Source organism: Schistocerca nitens, chromosome 4, assembly GCF_023898315.1.
Source record: "Schistocerca nitens isolate TAMUIC-IGC-003100 chromosome 4, iqSchNite1.1, whole genome shotgun sequence".
Classification (NCBI taxonomy): domain Eukaryota; kingdom Metazoa; phylum Arthropoda; class Insecta; order Orthoptera; family Acrididae; genus Schistocerca; species Schistocerca nitens.
Window position 1 is genome coordinate 565,442,191 of NC_064617.1, and position 23,965 is coordinate 565,466,155.

The window sequence follows — 23,965 nt, forward strand, 5'->3', positions numbered from 1 at the left end:
GACAACCAGTACTACAAACTTGTTGTGTATGCAGTAGTCTGTCTTCTTAATCTGACAATTATTTTCCAGACAAGCTCCATTACCTTACCAGTAGCCAATGTTTCATTGCCTGCACTTAACCATCAAACTGGAACACACTGAGGAGGACTGGCTTTAAAATTCCCATCTAGATGTGAATATTTAGATTTTTTGTGGTTTCCTTTAACCATTTCAAGAGAATATTTTGATCTCTCTGAAAAGGGATGGCCAGTTTCCTTCCCTATCATTACCCAATCAAAGTTTAGACTCCATCTATAATGACCACAATGACAGTGTGTTTTGAAATGCTAATCTTCTTTCCTCATGTGCTTGTCTAGATGTTTCAAGATGATCAGTCTTTCAGTTCCACCAAATGAAGAGTGGTGGGGTATTGATTTGCCATCAATAATTCTGTGATGGATAATTCTAAATATGCAGTTGTTGAGGTCAACATGCAAAAAGTATATAGGTTTTTAAGTCAGACATGGACAATCGTGCACACACATTCCCCATTTGCCTTCTGACCAGAGATCTTTGGTGCTACCATTCTCATCATTCAACCTCAAGTCACCTGATTTGATGCAACTTGGTTGTCAAGATTTTGCTGAGTCCATTTCCACAAGAGTACAAACAATATAGACCATGTTGACCATAGGGAAGAGAGCATCTAACTATTGGCAGATCGCAGCCAATTCCTGTTGCGCGCGCGCACACACACACACACACACACACACACACACACACACACACACACAGAGTTCGATTAGCTTTTCTATGTACAACTGTTTAATCATGTGAAAATAATCTGTAAACAAAATAATCAAATGCTTACGAAAATACGAGGGCTAACCGCAAAGTACATTACGTTTTGGAATTAAAAATAAATAAAGTATTGGAATTTTTTTATTATATACAGATGAAAGCCACACTTAAATACTACTTTTCTACACAGTTGCCATTTAACTTAAGGCACTTATTGTAGCGATGGACGAGCTTGGAAATTCCTTCGTCGTAAAATTCGGCCGCCTGCGCCTTCAACCACGTGGTTACCTCTTCTTGAAGCTGTGCGTCATCAAAACGCTGCATAGCCAACCACTTCTTCATTGCTGGGAATAAGTGGAAGTCGCTCGGTGCCAGGGCGGGACTGTACGGCGGGTGAGGAAACAACTCCCACTTAAAAGATTCGAGAACTTCACGAGTGGCATTTGCCGAGTGGGCCCGGGCGTTGTCGTGAATCAGCAAGATCTTTGAGCCCAACTTTCCCCTGCGCTTGTTTTGTATTGCTCTTCTGAGGTTGTGCAGAGTTTGGCAATACCTTTGAGAGTTTATTGTAGTGCCTCTTTCCAGGAAATCCACAAAAATCGCACATTTTCTGTCCCAAAAGACAGTCGCCATCACCTTCCTTGCCGACATTGTCTGCATGCATTTCTTGGGCTTTTGGGGGGAATTTGTGTGCCCCCACTGCATTGACTGCAATTTTGTCTTGCAGTTCACATGCTTAACCCATGTTTCGTCACCAGTAACAATGCGATAGAGTAATGAGTCGCCATCTTTCTCGTAAGCGTCCAAAAATGTTAACGCTGCAGCCATTTGCTGATTTTTGTGAATCTCTGTCAAGATTTTTGGTATCCATCTTGCACAAAACTTGTGGTAACCAAGCTTTTCGGTAATGATTTCGTGCAACAAACTTCGTGAAATTTGTGGAAAACTCATGTGTTGTTGTGGTCTTCAGTCCTGAGACTGGTTTGATGCAGCTCTCCATGCTACTCTATCCTGTGCAAGCTTCTTCATCTCCCAGTACCTACTGCAACCTACATCCTTCTGAATCTGCTTGGTGTATTCATCTCTTGGTCTCCCCCTATGATTTTTACCCTCCATGATGCCCTCCAATACTAAATTGGTGATCCCTTGATGCCTCAGAACATGTCCTACCAACCGATCCCTTCTTCTGGTCAAGTTGTGCCACAAACTTCTCTTCTCCCCAATCCTATTCAATACTTCCTCATTAGTTATGTGATCTACCCATATAATCTTCAGCATTCTTCTGTAGCACCACATTTCGAAAGCTTCTATTCTCTTCTTGTCCAAACTATTTACTGTCCATGTTTCACTTCCATACATGGCTACACTCCATACAAATACTTTCAGAAATGACTTCCTGACACTTAAATCTATACTCGATGTTAACAAATTTCTCTTCTTCAGAAACACTTTCCTTGCCATTGCCAGTCTACATTTTATATCCTCTCTACTTCGACCATCATCAGTTATTTTGCTTCCCAAATAGCAAAACTACTTTAAGTGTCCCGTTTCCTAATCTAATATCCTCAACATCACCCGACTTAATTCGACTACATTCCATTATCTTCGTTTTGCTTTTGTTGATGGTCATCTTATACCCTCCCTTCAAAACACCATCCATTCCGTTCAACTGCTCTTCCAAGTCCTTTGCTGTCTCTGACAGAATTACAATGTCGTCGGCGAACCTCAAAGTTTTTATTTCTTCTCCATGGATTTTAATACCTACTCCGAATTTTTCTTTTGTTTCCTTTACTGCTTGCTCAATATATAGATTGAATAACATCGGGGAGAGGCTACAACCCTGTCTTACTCCCTTCCCAACCGCTGCTGAACTCATAGAGTTCCGTTATTGTGAAATTACGGTTTTCACGGACCGGGGCATCGACTTTTACGACAAGTTCGGCAGTCACTGTGCTGAGTCTTCCACTTCGCTCTTCATCGTGAACGTTAGTTTGGCCATTTTTAAATTTTATGACCCATTGACTCACGCCACCTTCAGTGATTATGTTGTCCCCATACACTTCACAAAGCTGCCGATAGATTTCTATCGGTGTACAGTTTTTTGCAGTCAGAAACCTTATTACAGCACACACTTCACACTTCGCGGCATTTTCAATTAACACTGACATTTCAAACTGTCACAGTAACTCAACAGAGTACAGCACAAACCTCTCACTAGCACGGCAGGATGCCGACTGAGCGGCGGAATGCCATGACACCAAGATGGCCGCGCTAGCCCCACCCCTAACGGACACAAACGAAAACGTAATGTACTTTGTGGATAGCCCTCATATTTTGGGGCATTATGCTGGGGTCAGATGAATTTATTGTTGAATCACAATGTTTTGCCTCTTCTGTGGAGGATGTCTTGAAGGAGGTTGTAACTTTTTTGAGTGTCCAGTGCACATTCTGGCTAGTTACTAACTGACGTAAAATTCCATTTCCATGTGATCCCATGCAGAGGCTTATCACATTTTTTGAAAACTAGCACAGTTGGCAGCTGTTGGTTGCTGTCATCTGCTATTTCTGTCACCCAGTGGTGGAAGATTGGTACATCTTTTTCAGCACTTTAATACAAATATCATTTAGTTTCACTCCTTCATCTGGGTTAAAATTACTAAGGTATTCAGTAATCTAGCTGTGACCTCTGTATAGCTGCATGTAGCAATATCTTGCAGCTGCCAGTACCTGAGCTGTATAAAATCAAATATAGCAATATCCTGGCTGAAAAGCAAGATCTGCAACAGGTGATGTGTCGGTGTCTCCCCTCTGCAGTTGCCTTGGTGTTCCTCTATTGTTATTATTATTATTATTATTATTATTATTATTATTATTATGCTTCTTCACAATTACACAGTATTCTGTAAATTTCTGTAGAGAATTGCTCTGCAGAAAGTTCTTGGATATAAAACCATTGGATGCAACTGTTAAACAGGGGGCAGTCTGGAAATTACTACTACTATGGGATTATCTATTCTTATTAAACAATTTTAGGTTTCGGCGACTGTTCTTAGTGCCCTCTTAAAGCTACTAACTTAGACATCTGCTTTGACATAATGATGTGTGTGCACACTGAAGCTGAACAGAATACTGACAATATTTATTTTATTTTGTTCTATATTATCTTTTTGGAACATTGGTTGTGATTGCTGAGTGACTGGTAGTGCAGAATTAATTTGAAAGGGGAGAATTTGGTTTAGATCTGGCAATGCCGGCCGGTGTGGCCGAGCGGTTCTAGGTGCTTCAGTCTGGAACCGCTACGGTCGCAGGTTCGAATCCTGCCTCGGGCATGGATGTGTGTGATGTCCTTAGGTTAGTTAGGTTTAAGTAGTTCTAAGTTCTATGGGACTGATGACCTCAGATGTTAAGTGCCATAGTGCTCAGAGCCATTTGAACCAGATCTGGCAATGCCAAGAAATGTGGTTTCATGGGAATAAATATAATTCTTGTTATGGCTTGTGTGTTGATATTGAATATTAATCAGTGGCTTCTGTCTGCCATTTTGACGGTATAGTGGGTCAGTGCAGGAGGGTGGTAGCAGGTTCGGTATTTGTTTTTGAATATGAACAAATAGGTTTCATATTGGATGCTATACATACCTATTTAATTTTTGTTTTTGTAAAATCATCTGCTCTCAAGAAACAGAATCAGGGTAGTTAGAAGAAGAAAAAAAAACACATTTTAATAAGCAGCAGTAGAAATTTTCATCCAGATTGTATTACTCATAGAAATCTTGTGTTCCAGCATCAGTCATGATGCTACAGGTTGTTGTGCAGCTTTGCTTTTGTAGGTTGATAACTTATTTTGGCTCAGTGTGTTAAACATGTTGAAGGAATGATTCAATTTTGGAGTATGACACTCATTAGCACGCAGCCTCAGCTGCACTAGCAAACCATGTTCCAGTAGGATTACTGGTGAGTGAAAGATAATGCTTATGCAAAATACACATTCCTGAAAACTTGTGTGATGAAAACTGTACATCATGTAAAATCCAAGTATTACTGGTATTTGTTGACCATTGAGCTCCCTTTGAATATTGTTAGTCTGGGAGACTACTTTGTGACAAAAGGAGAAAAGGAACTAGTCTCGCCATGCCTTTCATTGTAATTAGAAACAAGGGAGTCAGTCTAAACTAGTACTTGTAATGTACTGCTCCTTTTTTTCCACTTTGCGTTCTGTCTTGGACACAACGTCTGCATGAGATACCAATCACTATCAGCAATGCCCAAACTATCAGACTGCTGTTTGGCTCTATCATGCATCATAGATTCTATGTTATGACTGCCAGCTTGACTTGACAGTCAAAATTTTGCGAGACAAGGGCTATCAACCTTCAAAACTTTCTTAGGCTTTTGGACTAAATCCTAGAAAATATTTGGTTAATTTGTTGGATCAGCGAAATATAGGATCATCGCTAGTTGCTCAAAATCAGTCACAACAAAACACATTCCAACACTTAAAAAGCAGTAAAAGGAATAACTAAGTAAAGAGAAGGGAATACATGAATAGAAATAGACCTACATAAGATAAGTTATTTGACATAGTCCATTTTTTTTGTTTTCTCCAAAATAATTTCTGCTGAAAGGTACAGCCCTCTAAAGATAACACTGCATTTACCATTTTGACGATGTGAATTTTGGAAAAATTTTTAAGATGCTGTATCTTTGGAACAGTGGTAGATATTTTGTTGGATTTTTTTATTTGAAAGGTTTACAAAGAAATCTTCCATTTGGACTTATGTCATATTTCTTTTACTACACCATTCTGAACTTTTTATTTTCAATTTTTTTTTATTTTTAAAATTTTATTTTTTCAATTTTTTCATTTAGCTCGAAGGTGTGTTCCGTTCTCAATGGTAAGGTGGTATCATCATCCCAAGCCTTAATCCAAGTAAAGACCTAACATCTCTTGACAGCTAACGACCAGTTAGCCTTACCGATGTGCTCTGCAAACTGCTTGAAAGGATGGTTTCCCATAGGTCCTCCTTGGTTCTTAAGTCTTGGCGCCGTTTGTACCCCTCTCAATGATATTTGCTGGAGGGATGATCCTCAACTGACCATGTGGTCCATTTGGAAACAGCAGTCTGATAGGCATTTTTATAAATGCCAGCACGCCATTGCAGTCTTCTTGTGACCTACGTAATGCATATGGCACCACTTGGCACAGCCATATTTTACTAACTCTCCCTGACCAGGTCCTTCAAGGCTCGATACCAATTTTTATTAGTCAATTTTTATCCCACTGGTTTTTCAGGTAGGTAATTCAGTCAGCTGTCCAAGGGCATGGCATCCCTCCAGGCTGTCTCCTCAGTGTCACGCTCTTCATCGCCATCAATGTGTTGGTGACCCCGGGGCCACTGGTCACCCCTGTACTGTGTTTCAATGTTTTTTGCTTTTGGCACAGCTCCCATTCAGTAGCATCGGCTGAGTGTGAGCTCCAAGGTGCCATCCGACTGGCCTCTACATACATACTTTCCCACGGTTTCCAGTTATCTCCTGCAAAAATGTGCAACATGTATTTCAACCATCATACCACGGTCCATTCTGCTCGACAACTCTTCTTGGGTACCCAGTGCTTGGAAGTTGTTGCACAATCCCATTCTTGGGGCCTTCTTTTTGATAAAAATCTGACTCTGCTGCTCCATATTTGTCAACTAAAGTCTAGATTCATGCAAAAACTTAACACTCTGCTTCTTTGGCCACACCTCTTGGGGTGCAGATTGTGCTGTTTTTTTCTCAATCTTTACTGGGCCATGGTCTCATTCCAACTGGTTGTGCTTGCCAGGTTTATGGTTTGGCAGCGGCTGTGACTATGAAATTTTACGACACGTTTAATGTGGTGACCGGTGCCTTCCGGACTACTTTCAACCTCCGTGCTCTTTAGTTCTGACATTACCAACTCTTGGTCTCCAATGTATTTACCATTCAACAATTCTCTGACCATGCAATTATCTTTGCATAAGAGTGGTGTCGACTTCCTTATACTCCCCCTTGGGTGGGGTTACCAGTAGGAATGCACCTCACAGCCCTCTGGCAGGATCTCTGCCTCTCCTCTGTAGATTGTGCTCCCTGTTTTTCATCACACACCACAGTCTGCAGGAGACCAGTAACAACCGTTCAGCACTACGCAATGACAAGACATCTGGAGGAAGACTAAAACTTGTTGGCCACCAGTATTTGGTGGAGGGTGGTGCACAGAAAGCTTAAAAACTAGGCATCCTTGCATCATGGTGCAATGATTGAAAAACAAATTGAAACCTTTGAGTCAGTTTGCAATTAGAAATAAAATTATTGTAAAAAATACTTTCCGCATAAGGCAGTGCCTATGGGAACCAGCAAATTGCCAGACAGCAGTAGTAGCCACAAAGGTGGGACATATTAAAACTAAAAATAAACCAAAAAATATCAAATAGTAATAAGGAGAAAAGTGGAATAGAATATAGTTGTAAGAGATCAGTGGCAGGAAGTATTCGATAATCAAAGAAGCAGTGGATGCTATGAGAGGGCACAGAAAGAGAAGAAAAAGCAAGACTGCCAAAAATGAGAAAAACAAAGCCAGAAGAAGAGGTAGATATATAAAGAAGTATGAAGACAACACAACATAACATACAGAAAAAAATAAATGTAAATTAGAAGGAATGGAGAATCGCAGTATATTAAATGAAACTAGCAAATAATATTTTTACAGGAACTATCAAGTATTGAGGAGTAAAAGCAAAAAATAAATTACAAGCAAATGCTGACCAGCATTAACTGGGGAAAGCTCACACAGGCATAAGACAGTTTGGATTGCCAAAGAAAATGGTTGATTTAAGAAATGGTGCTGTACAAAAGGGGATCAGCAGTTAGGTGTTAAAGTGCAGTCAAGAAGTCAATCAAGAGATGGATCATCTACAACATGTGACTCCAAAAGGCAGATCAAAAGGGCATCATAACTAATGAGAGTATAAAAATGTTTACATCTGTGGACCACATAGCTGTAGTAATTTGAACAAAGACTTGCAGAAAATATACAATATCCAATGTGCTAGAAATAGTAGTCAATCAGTATTCAACAGAGAAGAAAACAAAAGTAGCATGCACACACATGCACAAAGCACAGAAGAGAAATTTAGCTAACATATTAATAGGTAATAAAAAAATACATTTATCTTGTTCAGGCAAAAGACATAATGAACAATATCATTACCATAGTCAGTTAGCATTATTTGGTATTTTTCCATTCTCCAGTGACACAAGATGATGATTGTACCAACAATTTTATTTTACACGAATATCTTCCTCTTTTGAGTTGATATATCAACAGTTTACATGACAACCTATTCTCTGACATCGTAATTTATTGGTGCACTTTAGTGTGGTATGTTAGTACAACATTACCATTTTTTCTACATGCCATTGTTTTCTTAGTTTTTCTCATCCAGCTCCTCTGTTCAAAGTTACACCCTCAAGGAACATAAATATCTCACCTGTATAACACAGAACAAAATTACAGACATAAAGAAGACACTTTAAATAGTGCACGATACACAAATTTATTACTTGAGGATAAAATTAACATGAGGGGTTTAATCTAAATATTCGTAAAATACTAATTTGATGATTACTTACTGGTGAGAAGCTTCAACAATGAAAAAGCCAATGAGTGCAATTTTAAAAGTTTTCAGAAGAAAAATAATACCTTGTCTTATGCAGAAAATACCTTGTCGTATCAGGGAAAACTATGTATGTATGCATGATGAGCATAAATGAAGAAAACACGTTAGAAAATGAAGTCATTGGCAGATTTATGAAATCACAGTTTCTGAGGTTGCTTTATCACCTGCAGCAAATATCAAGTAACCCTCTCCAAAAAAGTATATTAACATTTTGTTACATTGCTCCTGTACAACAAGATTACATATTTCTGTCCCTTGATTCACTCTGGAGTGTCTGTATGATATCTGTAACACAATTAGCGTAAAATATTGCTGATTCAAATAAGAGGGGCACCACATCAAATGGATAAAAAATTTGAAATTGGGTGTGGGCTGCTAAACAGATACAACACTTTCTTGTTGTCAAATGATTAGAATTGATAGTTAATCAGAGAGCTGAAGTACATTTAAGACTATAGTTAACATTTTCCTGAAATATAATGGATTAATAAATTAATGAAAATGAACCCCCCCCCCCTTTCCTCCTCTGCACTGTCTCACATTCACACACAAATTACAAACAGAATCAAAAGCTTAAATCAGAATTATAATGGAAAACCGTGAATGTATGTCCAGGCATACTTGAATGTCTCAAAGTAAATACAGAAACGCAAAATCAGGCCAGCATGCATTAATGGCTACTGCAGTATCCCTTAATCCCCAATATTTGTAGTAGTTGTATTCGCCACCCAAGTGTCTAGATGTTTTCAGATTTCTGTCAGTTCAGAACTAGGTAGCCAATTACTCAAGAACAATGTTATAGAGGAGAAATGAGACAGTAGATTTGCTGACTGCAGGAAATTAGGGAAGGCAATGAATCTGTCCTTTTATGAATGATATAGAAAGTGAAAGTGCAGGTAATCGTCTACAAAAAACATCTTTGCTATCTTCCCTAAGCATTCACAAGGCATCCTCCCTCTCATTAAAACATATGATCCTGGATTAGAACTTTTTGCCTACATCCTCCTATAGGGTTTATACTGCTTTCCAGAATTCTTCATAAAATTTTTGCTGTATTGTAAAGTAATATTCAACTGTCAACATACAAAGTAATCTAGCTCCTCATGCTTTAGCTATTTCCCATCTCATTGCTACATGGATAAAATCTGCATGCAAGACTTGTGCAGGATATTCCAAGCATGCTCTCAGCACATTCTATTTCAGTCAAATACTTGACACATATACACCATCAGACAGGGCAATCTATGATAGCAACCATGTCATGTATTAACTTCATTAGTCACTGTGACCTTTCAAATTCGTATATTCACCAAACAGATGTTCGCACACATGAATCACCATTGCCAAATTTTGCTCAAGGCAGCTTGGATTTACCAGTGGCAAAGCAACTACTTGGCACAGCATGATCACCTTCAGTGGCTACAGAAATACCTATGACATCTGGATATTTCATTGAAGTCTTCAGATGAATGATTGCCTTTGAAACATATATTTCAGTTATCCAATCATACTGACTTTTTTCTCATCTAGTCTCTATACTCCATGCACCCTTGTATCACATCACACCCTCTCCAGTTTCTACATGACGTTTCTCTCCCCCTCACCTTTGCGTACTCATCCACAGTTTTTTAAGCTATGTTGTCTCCTATGTCCTCTCCCGTTTACTCTACCCCTACCTTTTTCAGGCCCAGGGTTGGCTTGCTTTTGGCCTTCACTCCTATTGTCTTTACTTCCTTTCCACTACATTGCTGGGAAAAAATTAAGAATTAATTCGTGCAATATATTAGCAATATGTTTATTGTTGGTAAACTTTTCTTTCAGTCTAATTCTTCAGAAAGTGAATATAAATGGGTAATTTGAAATAAATGGTACTTTATTAAATGCAGATATATACAGATTATAGTATCAAAAAGGCAGATATTTTTTAGATGGACTTTCTGTTGCCACGTTTAGTCAGTTCCTTTTGGTCTGGTGATGTTGATGTCTAGCTTATCAGCGGCTTTTGTTACAACGTGTGTGATGAGCAATTTACAAACTATAGTTAAATTTTTGCAGCATATCTTCCTCAGTGTCTGAGCAGCTAGTCACGTAACTGTCCAGAATAATGAAAGCATTGTTTGAGAATATGTAAATTAGTAAAATTTCAAAGATTAATATTTTTATTGAAATTCATCCCTTCTTTCAGCATATTTATTTTTTGAATTTCATTACTTGTTTCAGCATACTTCTTTTTAGTGATCATGTAACAATGGAATTCCATGGACAGGATCAGCCAGAGTTTAAAGGCACCAAAGTAGGAAGGTTATATCTGACAACACATCGCATGATATTCAATGCTAAAGATTCGAGAGACAAAATGCAGTCATTTAGCTTTCCATTTGTAACACTGAGTGATGTAAGTAATTTTAATTGCTTCAGACTTTCTTACAATAAATCTCTGCAGTGGTACCATAATGTCTCCAGTATCTTAAATTGATATATTGTTGTTACATTCTACTTCACATTGTCATTTGTAAATGTTATTTGTTACAGTACTGCAGTACGAACCTGCTGTTACTTGATGGTGGGTTTCACAGTATGATAGCTAACATTTGGTATTAACATTTGTTGAGCTAAACTACACACACACACACACACACACACACACACATACACACACACACACACACACACACAGAGAGAGAGAGAGAGAGAGAGAGAGAGAGAGAGAGAGAGAGAGAGAGAGAGAGATTTTGGCAGGTGGACAAGTGTGGGGTCGGGAGAAGGTGAGAGGCAGGAAGAGGGATTTGAGGCCAGTGGTAAATGGCTTGGAGGTGAGGCAGCATGTTTGCAAGCTAGGAATGTGGGAGGTAGTGGTGGCAGATACACTGGCTATTCATGTGGTGCGATACACTGGCTAGTCATGTGGTGCACAGGTATCAGAGGCAGTAGGATGTGGTGCATGGAAAAGTTAACTGGGGTGGGGGGTGGATTGGGAGGGGTTGACAGAACAGAGGAAGGGGAAACTGGTAGATGGAGGATGTAGGGACATTGGGTTGATGGAGATTGAAGCCAGGAGATTGTGGAAGCTGAGAGATACTGGTGTTGAAGGGAAGGCTCCTGATGGCTTGGGTTGTGAAATAGCCATTGAAATTGAATATGTTGTGCTCAGCAGTATGCTATACACCAAGTGGTCAACTATGTTCTTGGCTACAGTTTGGCAATGACCGCCATTGTGGTGAACAACTGGTTGGTTGTCCTTCTAACATTAAAAGCTGTGCAGTGGCTGTATGAGACTTTGTACGTGACACCGCTGCTTTCGCAGGTGGCCTTGCCTGTGATGCAATAGGATAAGCCTGTCACATGCATTTCACATGAGTGAAATGGGCAGATTTTTTGCCTGGGGCTTCCACAGGGTATGATCCTTGTGGCAAGGGGTTGTTAGTGAAAGTGGCACGGGGTGACCAGGGATGTTGTGTAGATTGGGTGGGTGATGGAATACCAAACCAAGGGAAGGGTTGTGGATGTGATGCCCCACATTTCCAGGCATGATGATACATAATCCAAGCCCTGGTGAAGGACAAGGTTCAGTTGTTCCAGTCAAGGGCACTATTGGACGAGGTGGTGGACACTCTTTCATAGCTGATTCTTGAGGGTAGTGGGAGGATTAGGGGAGTGAGAGGATATGGCATGGAAGATCTGTTTGTGGGCTAGGTTTAGAATGTAGTGCCTTTCTGTGAAGGCCATCATGAGACCTTCAGTATATTTGGAACTGCAGTTCTGATCACTGCAGGTATGTCATCCATGGGTGGACAGGCTGTATAGGAGCGAATTTTTTTGGTGTGAAAGGTATAACAGCTGTGAAAGTGCAGTTACTGTTGGTCAGTGGGTTTAATGTAGAAATACGTATGGATCAAGCCATCAGAGAGATGGTAGACATCCAAGGTGGTGGGGGAGAAGGTGCTGAGGTTGCAGAGATAGTATGTCCTGACCCTGAGTCCAGATAATGAAGATATCGTCAGTGAATCTGAATCAGACAAGGGGTTTGGGCTTTGAGAGGCTAGGGAAGTTTCCTATAGACAGCCTGTTGAAAGATTGACTTATGTGGATGTCATGCAATAGCCTATGGCTGTCACTCCCATACACCCTACCTGCCTGTAGATGACATATCTACAGTGACAAGAACACTCTTGTTCAGTATGCTAAAGGCCTCATGAGGGCATTCATAGACAGGAACTATTCGGCAAGCATTGTCCGTAAACAATTTCCCATGTTAGATTCTCGCACATCCGTAATCCTCCCACCACCCCAAGAATCAACCAAAGAGGAGCACTGTCCCTAGCCCCAAATGTCACCCTGAACTGGAAAAACTGAACCATGTTTGTTGTCAGGGTTTTGGTTATTTATCATCCTGCCTGAAAATGAGTGACATCCTACCTAAGATCTTTCCCACCCCTCCCAAAGTGGTGTTATGTAGTCCACTCAACCTAAACATCATCTTTGTCCACGCTTATGCTGCATCCACTCTCAACCCCTTGCCACAGATATCACACCCCTGTGAGAGACCCAAATGCAAGACTTGTCCAATTCACTCACCCAGCGCTTCTTACTCCAGTCCTTTCTCAGATTTCTCCTATCCCACAGAGACAAGGTCACCTGTCAAAGCAACTAAGTCATATAAAAACTCTGCTGTAATCACTGCACAGCTTTCAATGGCCTCATGACATCAGAACAAATGGTTACCACCTCAGTCTCCATTAACCCACTGTCCCTACATCCTCTACTGACCATTTTCCCCTTTCTCTCTCCTGTCACCCCCTCCCAACCGATGTCTCCATATAACATTCATTGTGCTCCCCATCACACCAGCTCCGATGCCTGGTGCATCACGTGTCTAGTCCACATACCTGCTGCCTCTCCCTCCCACATTCATAGCCAGAAATCCTGCTTCCTTCCTCTGAGCTGCTAGCTACCCATCTCAGCCGCTCTTCCTACCTGCCTTCCATCCCCCCCCCCCCCCCCCCCCTTACCCAGTGTACTGTAGGCCACCTGCCTAAATGCAATCCCACCATTGTCTGTCTGTCCAGCCAGTGCAATGTAGGGGCTTGCGTGTATGTGTGTGCCCATGTGTTTTCATGCATGTATTTGTACTCTAGCCCAACAAAGGATTTATTCCAAAAGCTAACAAGTTTCGGCATTTATTTACTTTTCATGCATGGTAATTTATTTATTTCAGGTTGAACTTGAACAACCCATGTTTGGTGCAAATTATATAAAAGGGAAGGTGAGAGCGCAGCCTAATGGAAATTGGGTTGGTGAGGCAAAGTTCAAACTTCTCTTTAAGTCTGGTGGTGCTATTGAATATGGAACAGCAATGTTGAAAGCAGCGCAGATGGGTACGTTTCTTAAAAATGGTTCTCTGTGGCTATAGTCCACAATAGCAATATTTACAGTAAATTGATGATGATAATAGTTACTGCACTAGACTAACATTATTCCTTCATTTTATTATTATAATATAGGCCACAACTAGCTTACAGAGGCTTTTAATAGAATACCAAAGTAAATATGAGTATATGTAGTAATTAGATTCCATTACAGATTAAAATTTGTGCAGGCAAGTGTCCAGGTTAGTGTTCTTTCTAGCAATCGAACCTCAGTTCTTTATGCAACACACTGAAGATATTTTTAGAGTGGTGGCAGCATTGCAGAAGACATTAATGGCTCCCTTCTGATCCAGAAAGCAGACGTAAGCAGAAAACTGCAGAGTATCTTTCACCAGGACTTGATATTACAATCAGGAGAGCAGTTTGTCTGCTGAAGGATAATTGAGTACACATGGGAGAATTATTGTAGTATTTGAGCAGACCATTATCCCAGAAAAGGCTATGATTGTAGTTTATCATTGTGATGTCATACACTATGTACCATTAGCTACACAGTGCTGTAAGTGCTTCTGTTTCAAAATATGTCATCTTAAAGTCCCAGTGAATGCACCTGTGGCAACTACGGGCGCACTGAGCACAACAAAACATCTTGTGTCCATTCTACAACTTGTCAGCTGTAAAGACTGCCATCATCACTCTCACTTGCCAGTGTGTCCCATTTGCAAGAAAAACGGAAGACATTAAAATAACACCTGTGAGTGTTTATTGTACTTCGATAAAAAGAAGTATAAACATTTTCACCCTTTTGTTATGACAACCTGTTTTTGCGACAGTTGTGGAAAAAGATTTCATTGTCCATCCAAATGGCATCGCCCTTGGCTATTCTACGATGACACCTAATTTATCTGTGGCAGTCTACCATTTTATTTTCCCCTCTCCTTACTAACATTTGGGACTGTGATGCCCAGTCCTCAGCCAAAGGAACATTCCTCTTCTCTGGTGTCCATTGGTATATATATGCCGTCTGTCCCCTCCTCCCAGACCCATGTGGACTTGTCTACAGCTCATGGTCGCATTCTCGCTTCCCGAGCACGGGATCCTGGGTTTGATTCCAGGCGGGGTCAGGGATTTTCACCTGCCTCGATATAACTGTGTGTTTGTGTTGTCCTCATTATTTCATCATCATTCATGAACGTGGCGAGTTTGGACTGTGCAAAGGTTGGGAAATTGTACGGGTTCTGATAACTGCGCAGTTGACCGCCCCACAAACCAATCATCATCATCATCCCCCCCCCCCAGGGGGCTCACGGTCCTTACGTGAGTATGTGTGTGGCGAGCACAGGCTCCGAGCTATTGCAGCCTTCCTTCTTTCCAGGGCTGCATTTCCTTGCCCTTCCTCTCCTTGCTCCTTCCCCTTCGCCCTCTCGTCTCCCTGTCTTGGTGTCCTTGTTTAAGTTGGCCCCGATGTCCTCCTGGATATGTTGGCTTTGCAATTTGGTTTTGTTGCGTAATCACCTCATCCTTTCGGCATTCCCTGGTCCCCATCTCGGATTTGACCTCCATTACTAAATTTCTGTTCCGTAGTGTGAGCCATTTGGGGAAGAGCACCTTACCTAGTGTCTCCGACGCGTGCACTCCTAGTTCATTCCACCTTTTCCTTCATGTCGTCGTCTGATGTTAGGGTGCATAGCCAGCACGGTAGCCAGCCCATTTAGTGGGGTCGCTATGTACCCTTTTGGTTGAGCCCCCTGAAAACACAGGGATCACACTTATGATACCTGATCTGTGACCACCTCATGTAAGCCTAGGAGTGGTTGCTTGTCGTCCTGGAGCATCGGAACTCCCGGCAATGGCCACCATGCCAGAGCGCCCTTGCTGTGGCTGGGTGGCACCTGTGGAGAGAACCTCTGATCGTTGTGGATGGTATCAGGGTGGACACTTTGCAAATAAAATGCATACGGGTCCAGAACTCTGGCTGTTCTTCTGTGGCTGTCTCTCTGCATGGAACTAATTCTTTTAGTGCTGCTTCTTCTGCCCCTTCGGCCTTCCCTTCCATAGCCCCCTGGGAGGAGGGTCAGGTTCGTTGGCTAGGGTCAAAACCTTTCCCCTGCTATCTAGTTTGCACCAGGACGGATGGGGATACTTTCACCAATACCAAACGTTTATTTTTTTGTGGAACACACTGAAGACAAGTTTGGCGAAGTGGACTCACTGAGTAAGTTGTGGTCGGGTTCGTTGTTGATCAAAACTGCTTCAGCTGCCCAGTCTGCGGCCCTTCGTGCCTGTAACCATCTTGGCACAATTCCTGTGTCCATTACCCCTCCCCCCCCTCCCCTGGTCTCTGAATATGGTTCAAGGTGTGATTTTTCACAGGGACCTCATCCTTCAAACTGATGAGGAACTTCGGGACAATCTCGGACGGCGAGGTGTTCACTTTGTTCGGCATGTTCAGAAAGATCCAAAGGACAATCGCATTGATACTGGTGCCTATATCCTGGCCTTTGAAGGGGATATCCTCCCTGAGAAACTAAAGATTATGGTTTATCGATGTGATGTGAAGCCGTACATCCCACCCCCTACGAGATGTTATAAGTGTTTGCATTTTGGACACATCTTCCCGCTGTTCGCAGGACCCTCTCTGTGGTGACTTTGGATGTCCCCTCCATGAGGGGAGTTCCTTTGTTCCCCCTCCTGTGTGTGTTAATTGTCATGGCAATCATTCTCCACGTTCACCAGATTGCCCAGTTTATAAGAAGGAAAAGAAGATACAGGAGTATAAGTCCCTTGATCGTCTAACCTACACAGAGGCTCGTAAAAAGTATGCATGTCTTCACCCTGTGTCCATGACGTCCAGCTATGCTTTAGTTACATCTTCACCCCTTCCTCCCCCTCCCTTACCCCAGTCCCAAACCCCTCTTCTCCCCCCCTCCCCTGCGGCTCCCACACCCTCCCCTCCGGGTGCCACTCCCCCTCCCCAGCTGCGGCAGTGTCCCACTTCTTCGGCATCTGCTGGTCAAGGGCCCCCCCTCCCGGGATACCCCTTACCGACACCTTCCAGGCCAAAGGTCTGCTGCCACACGACAACCACGAGAACCCAGGTCGCCCGATCTCTTTCTGTTCCAGATCTTGCTGGAGCTGGCTCCTTTATGCTGCACAGCCCTCCTCGATCTCAAACAAAAAAGAAGAAGAAATGTAAGTCCCGGGACAAGGGGCCTCTGGTGTCACCAGAGGTCCCATCCCCACCTTCGCACCCTGATTCTGACCTGTTGTTCATGGATGTCGCCTCCTCCTTGTCGGTGACGGAAGGTGACCCGGCGGCATGACTGGCTTTAGCCTGTTCAACCCCCATTTGAATCATCATTCTGTGGTTATCCAATGGAGTTGTAATGGATTTTACCGTCACCTTCCGGAGTTGAAATCCCTTATTTCGTTTAACTCTGCAGCTTGTGTGGTTCTACATGAATCTCATTTTACTGATCACTCACCGACCCTATGTGGGTTCCATGTTTTCTGTCGAAATTGGGTCAGCCCCTGCGGGCCTCTAGTGGCGTTTGTATGTTGGTCTGTGCAGACATTGCTAGCATGTGGATTCCTATTCAAACTACATTGGAAGCGGTTGCTGTTAGGGCCAACCTGGACTCTGCGGTCACAGTTTGCAATCGTTATCTGCCTCCTGACAGGACTCTTACATTTGCTGCCTGAACTGCCCTTCTTCAGCAACTTCCTCCTCCCTCCGGATGTGTTGAGCAAGCTTTGTTTCTTCCCTCAGTTCTACTGTCCCTATGTCATGGGTATTGGCTACACTTCGCTCTCTCCAAGGTTGCCATCGGCAGTCTACCCTCCTGGGTCTTCACCTCCCGGATGTCCTTTGCACGGACCTGTTGATTCTCGCGGAACATCTTGTGACCCATTTTGCAACAGCATCAGCCTCCTAATTGGCTGCTTTCCTCCACCAGAAACAGCGGGCCGAAGTTTATGCCTTACGTTTTACCCTTTGTCAGTTAGGATCTTACAATGAACCTTTTACTGAATGGGAACTTCTTTCCGCACTTTCTTCTTCTCATGATACGGCCCCTAGCCCAGACTCAATTCATCTCAGTGCTTCAACATCTCAGTGCTCCACAACGGTAACATCTTTTCCGGGTGTTTAACCTTATTTGGCTCCAGGGTGACTTCCCTTCTCAATGGAGGGATAGCATCGTGGTTCCTGTCCTTAAGCCTGCGAAGAACCCCCTGTTTGTTGAAAGCTATCAGCCAATTACTCTGACGAATGTTGTTTGTAAGTTACTTGAATGGATGTTAGCCCGTCGGCTCAATTGGTCCTTGAATCTTGGTATATACTGTCCACTTACCAGTGTGGCTTCCGAGAGGGACGGTCTCCAATCGACCATTTACTTCGCTTGGAATCCGCAGTTCGGCAGGCTTTTTCCCAGTGCTGCCATTGGGTTGCAGTAGTTTTCGACCTTCGCGAGGCCTATGACATGGCTTGGTGCAATCACATCTTACTTGCACTTCATGAGTGGGGTCTTCGGGGCCCACTCCCAATTTTTATCTGCCAGTTCCTGTGCCATTGCTCATTCAGGGTTCCGGTTGGTACTATTCTTAGTTCTCCATGGACCCAGGAGACTGGCAACCCACAGGAATCCGTATTGAGTGTACTTCTTTTCCTCATTGCTGTAGGTTGACTTGTGGCCTCTGTTGGTCCGTTGGTCACCCCTGCTCTGTATGTGGATGATTTCTGCATTTGGGTTAGTTCCTCTTCGATGGCCTCTGCAGAGTGGCATCTCCAGGGAGCTATACGGCATGCCTCTGCATGGACCCTCTCACATGGGTTTCAATTCTCTCCTTTAAAATCGTGTTTGGTCCACTTCTGTCGCCATACTACGGTCCACCCTGATGCGGAGTTCTATCTCGATGCCCAACAATTACCTGTGGTCCCACGGTTTCGTTTCCTGGGTCTTCTTTTCGACAACAAGCTCACTTGGCTGCCTCGTATCAGACTTCTGAAAGTAGGATGTTTCCGTAAACTCAACATTCTTCGCTTCCTTTCCCACACCTCTTGGGGTGTGGACCGCACCATCCTTCTGCACCTTTACTGGGCTTAAGTGCTGTCTCGCTTGGACTATGGTTGTCAAGTTTATTGTTCGGCTGCTCCTTCCACACTGCAGTGGATCCGGTCCACCATCGTGGTATCAGTTTGGCCGCCGGTGCCTTCCCTACTAACCCTGTTGATAGTCTCCCGGTTGAAGCTGGGATCCCCCCTCCCCACTTTCTGTTCATCGGTCCCAGCTTCTGGTTTCTTATGCAATCCCTGTCTATTCCTCTCCCATTCATCTTTCCTATTCTATCCTGTTCCCAGACCATGGATGTCGCCCACCTAATTCCCGCCCTCGGGTGGGTTTACCGATTAAGCTCCGCCTTGCGTTTCTTCGCTGTGATTTTCAACTTCCTTCTTTGTCCTGTCTCCCATGTTCCCTCCCCAACAACCTCCCCTTGGTTAGTTCCTCGGCCCCAAATACGGATGGATCTCCACTGAGGTCCGAAAGATTCCATTCCCCCGATGGTGTTCCATTATTTTTTCTGCCGAATTTTATGGGAATTTTGGGATGCAGTTGTTTTTTACACCGATGGCTCTAAATCTGCTGATCGTGTGGGACATGCCTTCATGTCCTTTGTTGGCATGGAAAGTCGTCTCCTACCACCTACATGTGGGGTGTTTACTGCGGAATTGATGGCAATTTCCCAGGCCCTTACCTTTATTAAACAGTCCCAACTTAACTGTGTTTTGTTACGTATGGACTCAATGAGCAATGATTGGCCTTCTGGCTATTGACTAGTGTTTTTCCCACCATCGCTTGGTCTCGGCCATTCATGATCATCTCGCTGATCTTCACTGTGCTGCTTGTTCTGTTGACTTCCTTTGGCTCCCTAGCCATGTGGGTATCCCAGGTAATGAGCTTGCTGATCGTTTGGCTGGGGGAGCAGTCACTTACCCACTTCTCTGTAACCCTTCCTGCAGCGAATTTATGGCTTCACATCAAATCCCACTTTGCACACTCATGGGCCAGCTCTTGAGAGGCTACCTCCCTCTCTAGTAAACTTTGTGCTATTAAGGTGACACCTGTCCCATGGTGTTCTTCCCTCTGCCTCTCCCGAAAGGCCTCAACTACCCTGCGTTGTCTCCGCATTGGCCACACCAGGCAGACCCATGGTTTTCTTTTGCGTAATGAGCCACCTCCACTTTGTGGTTGTGGAGCCTTCCAGTCAGTAGCCCACATTTTGGTGGAATCCCCCTCCTTTTGGCTCTGCGTACTAAGTACAGACTTCCCTGCACTTTACCTTTAATGTTGGCTGAAGATTCCCGGATGCTCAAACTAGTTCTCAGAAATTGGTTTTTATTTTTAGTTTTAAGGTTTTTAATCTCACTCTGGTGTTGGGGGAGCGCTGTGAGGGTTGGGGTGCCTCCCACTGTAAGCTGTGTTTGGAGATTCCCGACTCTCCTCCCTGGCCAAGATCCTCTTTTCTTTTCCTTTTCTCTGTTTTTATTACTTTTTAGAATTACTTAGTCTCCTTTCCCAATACACACTTCTACATTCTAGCGACTGAATGCTTTTAAATAGCAGGTGGTCTTGCCTGTACTGCATCAGAGGTGGGATATTTCCTGCCTCTAGCATAGCATTGGGGTTGCTCTCTTGCTGACTTCCCTCTTTTTTTTTTTTTTACCATTGACAACACGACTGCACTTTTACATTTTTTAGCCTTTTAGCTTTTATCATTCTGATGTTTGAGATGTCAATCTGTCTGAATGGACCACATTTGAAACAAGGGACTGATGACCTTGCTGTTTGGTCCCTTCAACCCCAATCAACCAACCAACAAACCACCACCGCCACCACAACCACTACCACCATTTGGACTTGCAGCCCAAAACCAGCTAGTTGCTGAAGGATCCGCAGGCTGCAGGAACTTATGGCTTTAAGCTGTAGAGATGCCCACTCTTCTTCCATTCCAATCTTTAAGTGTACAAATTTACACAGCTTTAAAAATCTCCAAAGACAAGTCGACAAAGAAATCAAAGATGGATATGATTCCAGCAGGCACACAACTTTACCCATCCTGGAACCTACATGGGTGGCAATGAGTGAAGACTGGAGCGTAATTTGCTATCCCGACCCTCCGTCTCTCCCGAGTCCTATCTCTGATTACTCTCAGGGTGATTATAGAGTGAGCTACAACGGCTACCATCATTCTCCTCTGCAGCCTGTGTCATTTTGCAAGAAACCTACTTGCTTGGTAATAACTGTTTCAAGTTTGGATCCTAATGTGTTTACTGTAGCAGACATGCCAAATTCTGGAAGACGTTCAGAGGTGCCCTCTGCGGCTCAGCATTTATTTGCTGGGTACGGGCTTGGTGACCCCAGGGTGCGTTTTCCACCATGCACTATGCAGTGTTGCTTTCTGCACCGATGATGACCATGGACTTCTTAGCAACCTCTGGGGAACCTGCTGCACCTCAGTTTTATAAGCCTTACTCAGGCATGCAGGGCTCTGCCTGAGTAGACCCTTATTTCCCTAGCTGCTTGTGGAACCGAGATGGAACTCTCGAAATCTTCTCCTCATTCCAGCAAGAAGGGTGTACTTCCTGGGAATATTCACATCCATTCATCTAAAAGAATGAGGGAGGCTAGTCCTCCTCATAAGTATACTTTGGACTGCAGTCACAGGGCTCATGGAGTCATGAGTAACAGTGTGTTCTGGAGATAAAGAGGAAGGAAAATTCTGCCCCTTTTACATCCATAAGGGTTTGGACGGCCTTGCTGGAACATTAAATTGTGTAAAATAATTGCGTAATGGCTCATTGTTGGTTGAAACTAACAGGTCAAACCAGGTAGAACTTCTTAAGAAATGGCAGAAACTGGGTGACTGTGATGACATTGTTGAGATGCACACCTCTCCCAACTCCAGTGAGGATGTTGTCATGTGCCGAGATATCATGGACATGGACATAGCAGAACTGAAGCAAGAATGGGCATCCCAGGGAATAGTCAGTGTGGAGCAACGAACGTGCAGGAATAATGGAGACGGCCACTTTCATTGTCACATTCAGTTCTTTGATACCCCCCCCCCCCAAAACACACACACACACACACACACACACACACACACACACACACACACTGTCACTCACTCACTCACTCACTTTGTGGGTCCAGGGGTTAGAATAGGTCCGAGGTATTCCTGATGACTAAAAGGAGTCACATATTTCGGCCTTTATAGGATGGTCCCCTGTCGGGTTTGATGTCCATGTTACTAAAGTTTCCCGAAGAGCGAGCTAATAGGGGAAGGGCGCCTTACATGGTGCGTTGTGTCCATCTTGCATTGAGATCTTTAGCCCACTTCCTCATCCTCACATGTCAGTCCCGTACATTCTTCATCTCTTGGGCAAGGACACCTTCCTGGGTACGTTTTCCACCATGCACTATGCAATGTCGCTTTCTGCGCTGATGATGACCATGTACTTCTTTGCACCTCATATCCAGCATAGTAGCCAGTCTGTTGTGATGGGCCCGTCATGTACCCTGTTGGTTGTAGCCCCTGACAACACAGGGATCACTCTGCTGATGCCTGCACCATTAACTCCCGACATATGGCAAGGAGTAGATGCCCGTCATCCTGGGGCATCAGGACTCTCAGCAATGGTCATCCTGCCAGTGGCCTTTGCTGCGGCTGGGTGGCACCTGCGGGGAGGGCCCCTGGTCAAAGTGGGTGGCATCAGGGCGGATGACGCGCGATGAAGTGTACCATGTCATCACTTGCTGGTGATCAAACACCAGCAGTTCTTTAAGCATTCCAAGTCTCAGTACAGTGCAAGAAAGTATGACTCCAAATCATTCCCCTCCCTGGCCACACCGTGGGAGGACTGCCAGGCTAAGGATGACAGCAAACCTTATTCATCCCGGTACCTCATATGTACGAGAACTGATGGGGACTCCTTTGTTTTGATGAAGCCACAGTTTTTTGTAGAGCATTTAGAGGACAAGTTTGGAGAGGTGGAGGGCTTGTGCATAATGTTATCTGAGTCAGTCTTAATAAAAACAGCATCCTCTGTCCAGTCACAGACTTTACTCGCTTGTAACACGTTTGGGGATGTTTCTGTTACCATCATGCTATATAAGAACTTAAATATGGTCCAGGGTATTATCTTCCACAGGGACCTTCTTTCGCAGTCTGATGATGAGCTGTGTGCCAATTTAAAGCAGCGAGGTGTTCATTACGTGCTGCGTGTCCGATGGATATTCAGGTTGCCACCTGTGCCTTCATCTTGGCCTTTGAGGGTGACACCTTACCCGAGAAGGTCAAGGTGATGGTCTACTGCTGTGATGTCAAGCCATATATCCCTCCCCCAATGAGGTGCTTTAAGTGCTGGAAGTTTGGCCATATGTCTTCCTGCTGTACTTCCAGCGTCACATGTCGAGATTGTGGATGTCCATCAAATCGCAATAACCCATGTGCCCCGCCCCCCATCTGTGTCACTGTGGAGAGTGTCATTCACCTTGCTCAACAGACTGCAGGATTTTACAGAAAGAGAGGAAAATTACGGAATACAAGACTCTGGACTAACTGACCTAAACTGAGGCTAAGAGAAAATATGAGTGCTTACAGCCTGTGGCTCATACACTGCCGCTATGAGAACAGTTGTAGCCCCATCAGTTCCGTGAATTCCAGTCGACTATCAGAACCAGAGGGCTACCTCCGTTGATGGTGGAGGGCACTTCCCCCCATTGCTCCCCCTCCACCTGCCTCGGAAGCATTGCCCCTCCAACCATCGAGGACACCAGTCCCCACTTCTCATCCGGAGAAGTGTAAGTGTTTTTCGGCTCCTCTCGCCAGGAAGGGATCCCTTGGGTCACTCCCCTCTCAGGTTTCTGCTAATGGGAAAGATGACACCCAATAGTGACTGAAGTGCCCAAAAGCAGCTGGTCGGAGGGCTTCACGATCATCCTGAGTCCTAGAGAGTGAATCAGAGAAGCCCTCCCAGCCAGAGAAACCCAAGGATCAGCAAAAAAAAGTCCAAAAAGAAGACCCCTAAGATCAAGGAAACTGCGGTGGCACCCACACCACC

The 23,965-nt window shown here is 43.8% G+C and overlaps 1 protein-coding gene across 1 annotated transcript in view; it reads left to right on the forward strand.

The window, feature by feature from the left end:
* LOC126253344 (WW domain-binding protein 2) overlaps positions 1–23,965 on the forward strand; it is a 146,131-nt gene that overhangs the window by 5,190 nt on the left and 116,976 nt on the right. Inside the window, exons 2-3 of the mRNA XM_049954611.1 lie at positions 10,697–10,871; positions 13,692–13,851. Coding sequence (XP_049810568.1) covers positions 10,697–10,871; positions 13,692–13,851 — 335 coding nt within the window. The remainder of the gene's footprint in view (positions 1–10,696; positions 10,872–13,691; positions 13,852–23,965) is intronic.